This window comes from Lathyrus oleraceus, chromosome 2 (genome assembly GCF_024323335.1).
Source record: "Lathyrus oleraceus cultivar Zhongwan6 chromosome 2, CAAS_Psat_ZW6_1.0, whole genome shotgun sequence".
In the NCBI taxonomy this organism is placed as follows: Eukaryota; Viridiplantae; Streptophyta; class Magnoliopsida; order Fabales; family Fabaceae; genus Lathyrus; species Lathyrus oleraceus.
The window spans coordinates 447,234,202-447,237,399 of NC_066580.1; the positions used below are offsets into that span (position 1 = coordinate 447,234,202).

The 3,198-nt window shown below is 35.1% G+C and overlaps 1 protein-coding gene across 1 annotated transcript; it reads right to left on the reverse strand.

Annotated features, from left to right (window-relative positions):
* Positions 1 to 524: 524 nt before the first annotated feature.
* On the reverse strand, positions 525 to 2,990 carry LOC127120232 (laccase-11). The gene is made up of 5 exons (XM_051050643.1): positions 2,825 to 2,990; positions 2,588 to 2,739; positions 2,114 to 2,487; positions 1,097 to 2,020; positions 525 to 867 (listed from the first exon to the last, which is right to left on the reverse strand). The coding sequence occupies exons 1-5, from the start codon at positions 2,939 to 2,941 to the stop codon at positions 737 to 739; spliced, it is 1,698 nt and encodes a 565-aa protein (XP_050906600.1). The 5' UTR covers positions 2,942 to 2,990; the 3' UTR covers positions 525 to 736.
* Positions 2,991 to 3,198: the final 208 nt, after the last annotated feature.

The following is a 3,198-nucleotide window of genomic DNA, read 5'->3' on the forward strand; positions in this document are numbered from 1 at the left end:
CAACTAAGGATCTTGTGTATCAGAAAATATCTGACCTTCGATCCATACTACGGTCCTCACTATTATGGAATATCAATTTTAATTGATAGTCTGTGTTATGCCTATGATTGGCTGTTTGATGACGATTCAGTTGAGACTGAGTTTCATGATATGTGAGGCTCCCGGCCAGTATGGTTTTAGAGCCTCGTTAATAAGAAGGGGTGCATATGGTATGATATCATGATATAATTATTCTTTTTTTCTTCTTTGTCGGTTTGATGTAACTATTGCTAAATTCATCTTCCAATCATGTAATTACATATCAAATACTACTACAGATATTTAAAAAAAAAAATGTTGTAAAACCATAAAATGACATTGTCATCACTTTAATTTTAGCAAGAACAAAATCAAATTACAGAAAAAACGAAAAACTTACAGAAACGGCTGCTCCTATTTTTGATAAAGGCTCATCCACTCCTAATATTAATTGTATTTTTGCATAGAGTTCGAATATACTTTGTATTCATTTTATAAAATAATATAAAGAAGATAAAAAATAACAATCAATAACAATTTTATACATTGTCCAAATCTTTTGCTTGCATTGTCTCTCACTCAATCGTGAAATTAAAAAATAACTGCAACTTTTGCAGAAAATATTATCAAATAATAAAAGTTAATTATTATTATTATTCCACATTAATGAATAGCACTGTTGAATACAATCTGAACTCTTTCACAATTTCTTCCATGGCTAACATTTTGGAAGATCCTTTGGTGGTGGCAGAACAGATTGATCTTTTCCAGGTCCATCTTCCACAACAAAAGCTGTTTTTAATCCCCAACCAGTGTGTAACTCCAAATGACAATGCATGAACCAAACACCTACGTAGAAAAAAACATCATGCATGTCATTATCATATCATAATAATACGTCCAAGACAATGTCCACAGATCCTAATTCAACTTATAGAAACCGATATTAATATTAGATTGAAGGTTATCATCAGAGTTCAAACTCTAGTACTCACTGATGAGTGTCTGAATTTCTAATAGTTATTACCACTTCGACTATATATGATCATTAGTGTCACTAATTAATAATAAAATATACCTGGGTTATCGGCCCTGAATCGAATTGCGGTCCAACCACCGGTTGGAACGCCAACGGTGTTCCTTTCCATAGGATCAACCAAATTATATTTAGCAGGGTCTTTGGCCGGATCAAAATTACCAACACCAGTTCCAACAACAAAAAAGTTATAACCATGAAGATGAAATGGATGTGATTCAACAGTGAGAAGATTAGTATCCTGCAAAACCAGCTCCACTGTAGAATTAAACACAATCTTGCTAACTCTTGTTCCCGTCGAAGTACCGAGGTTCGCGGTTAATGGCACGCCGGTATAGTTAAAAGCACTCAAAGGCTTATCAGGAAAATCAGTTCTGAAAACACCCTTGATATCAAAATGATGAGCTTGAAGAAGCGCGGTTTTCGGCATCACAAAAGTAACATTGTTAAGAGATGCAACTAAACGTGTTCCATTGATGCATGTAGGGCAAGAGTTCATGCCTAAACCAATGATGTAGAAAAGGTTTCTGTCAACATTGAGAGGAACATTAGCAGGATATTTAGCAGAATTCAAACTCTTTAACTTTTTGCTATAATCCAAAGCAAAGTTTGTGTCATTTGCGTTAGGTAGTTGAGGAAATGAAGGGATGATAGTGTTTGAAACTCCTTTGTATTGAAATATAGCTGTTGCTGTTTTGTTATCAACCGAGACTGGTGCATCCATGAAAGTTCTTGTAGCTATGAAGTATCTGCTTGGAAGTTGATTTGCTTTGACAAGAACATTTGTGGTTTGACCAGGGCCTAATAGAATTGATTGTGTTGTGAATGGTTTTGTGTAAACTGCATCAACCTCAACTACTGTCATGTTGTGACCAGCAATGGACAAGAAAAGTTCATCATTAAGTGCTGCATTGATGATTCTTAGTAGATATGTCTTTCCCTTCTCAACCTCCATTGCATATGTATCTAGTAAAACAAATTTATGACACATTTTAATAAGTGAAACTAATAAAATTACTATTTCGCGTGAGCGAGACGAATTTGGACTAATGTTCTTACGTTTCTCGGAGCAAGGAAAAAGTGGTCCGGGCTTTCCATTGATTGTATGTGCATCTGACATATTTGGCGGCAACCCCATTTGGTTCCCTTGTTTTTCAACCTCTTCGACATCTTTGTGCCACCATTCTCCTAGTACAATTTCGAATTCCCTAGCAGGTTGTGGAAAAGGAAAAGGAGTTCCTAGTTTAGGCATGATAACAATTGCACCATAAACAGTAGCTCTCAACCAAAGAATATGAGCATGCCACCACAAGGTTCCTCTTTGTCCTGTCACATTGAAGTCATAAGTGTAGCTTCCACCAGTTTGAATTGGACATTGAGTTATATAAGCTGGTCCATCAGCCCAACCGTTGCGATATTGTTTAAGTCCATGCCTATAAACAAACAATAATTCATATTCATTTGCATGTCTGTGTGTATATATAATAAATATTACCAAATTTGTGCTTGGTAAAAAAGAACAAATTCACCTACCAATGAATTGATATGTTATAGTTTACATGGTTGGTGACATTGATTTGTACTCTATCTCCTTCTCTTGCGTAAATCGTTGGCCCTGGAAACCTTCCGTTTACCGTTACTATTGGTTTTGCATGGCATAGTCTACTCACATTCTTCATTTGAATCTGTAATCACACATGTCAGACATCAGACATATTTTTGTTTAGAAATATCGATGCTACAGTATGCATATATGTATATATAACTCACATCAAATTGATATTTCTTTATTGCTGCATCAACCGGAAAAGAGATTAATCCAACGAAGCCGAAAAGAAAAATGAACAAAGATGTGTGACGGCGGAAGCTCATTGTATGATAAGCCATTAAGCTCCTCTTAGAAAAGCTTTTGTTTTGTAATGTTTGTTGGTGATGATGAAAAATGTTGAAATGTGTTACTATTTATACAATATTGCTAAAAAGGTTGTTGAACAATAAGCATTTTTTAATGAGAGGTTATAGAAAAGTGAAGTATGATTAGGTTGATGAAAGCGTTATATGTGCAAGATGAAGGCTTTGAAGCGATATGCTGATAAGGACTTAAAGACATTGGAATATTGCCTTAGAGGCTGAGATTTCTAAGC

Coding starts and splice junctions, on each gene's coding strand:
- LOC127120232 (XM_051050643.1), bottom strand. CDS start 2,941: ATGGCTTATCATACAATGAGCTTCCGCCGTCACACATCTTTGTTCATT. Junction 2,488..2,587: donor TATAACATATCAATTCATTG/GTAGGTGAATTT, acceptor GTTTGTTTATAG/GCATGGACTTAAACAATATC. Junction 868..1,096: donor ATTCAGGGCCGATAACCCAG/GTATATTTTATT, acceptor TTTTCTACGTAG/GTGTTTGGTTCATGCATTGT.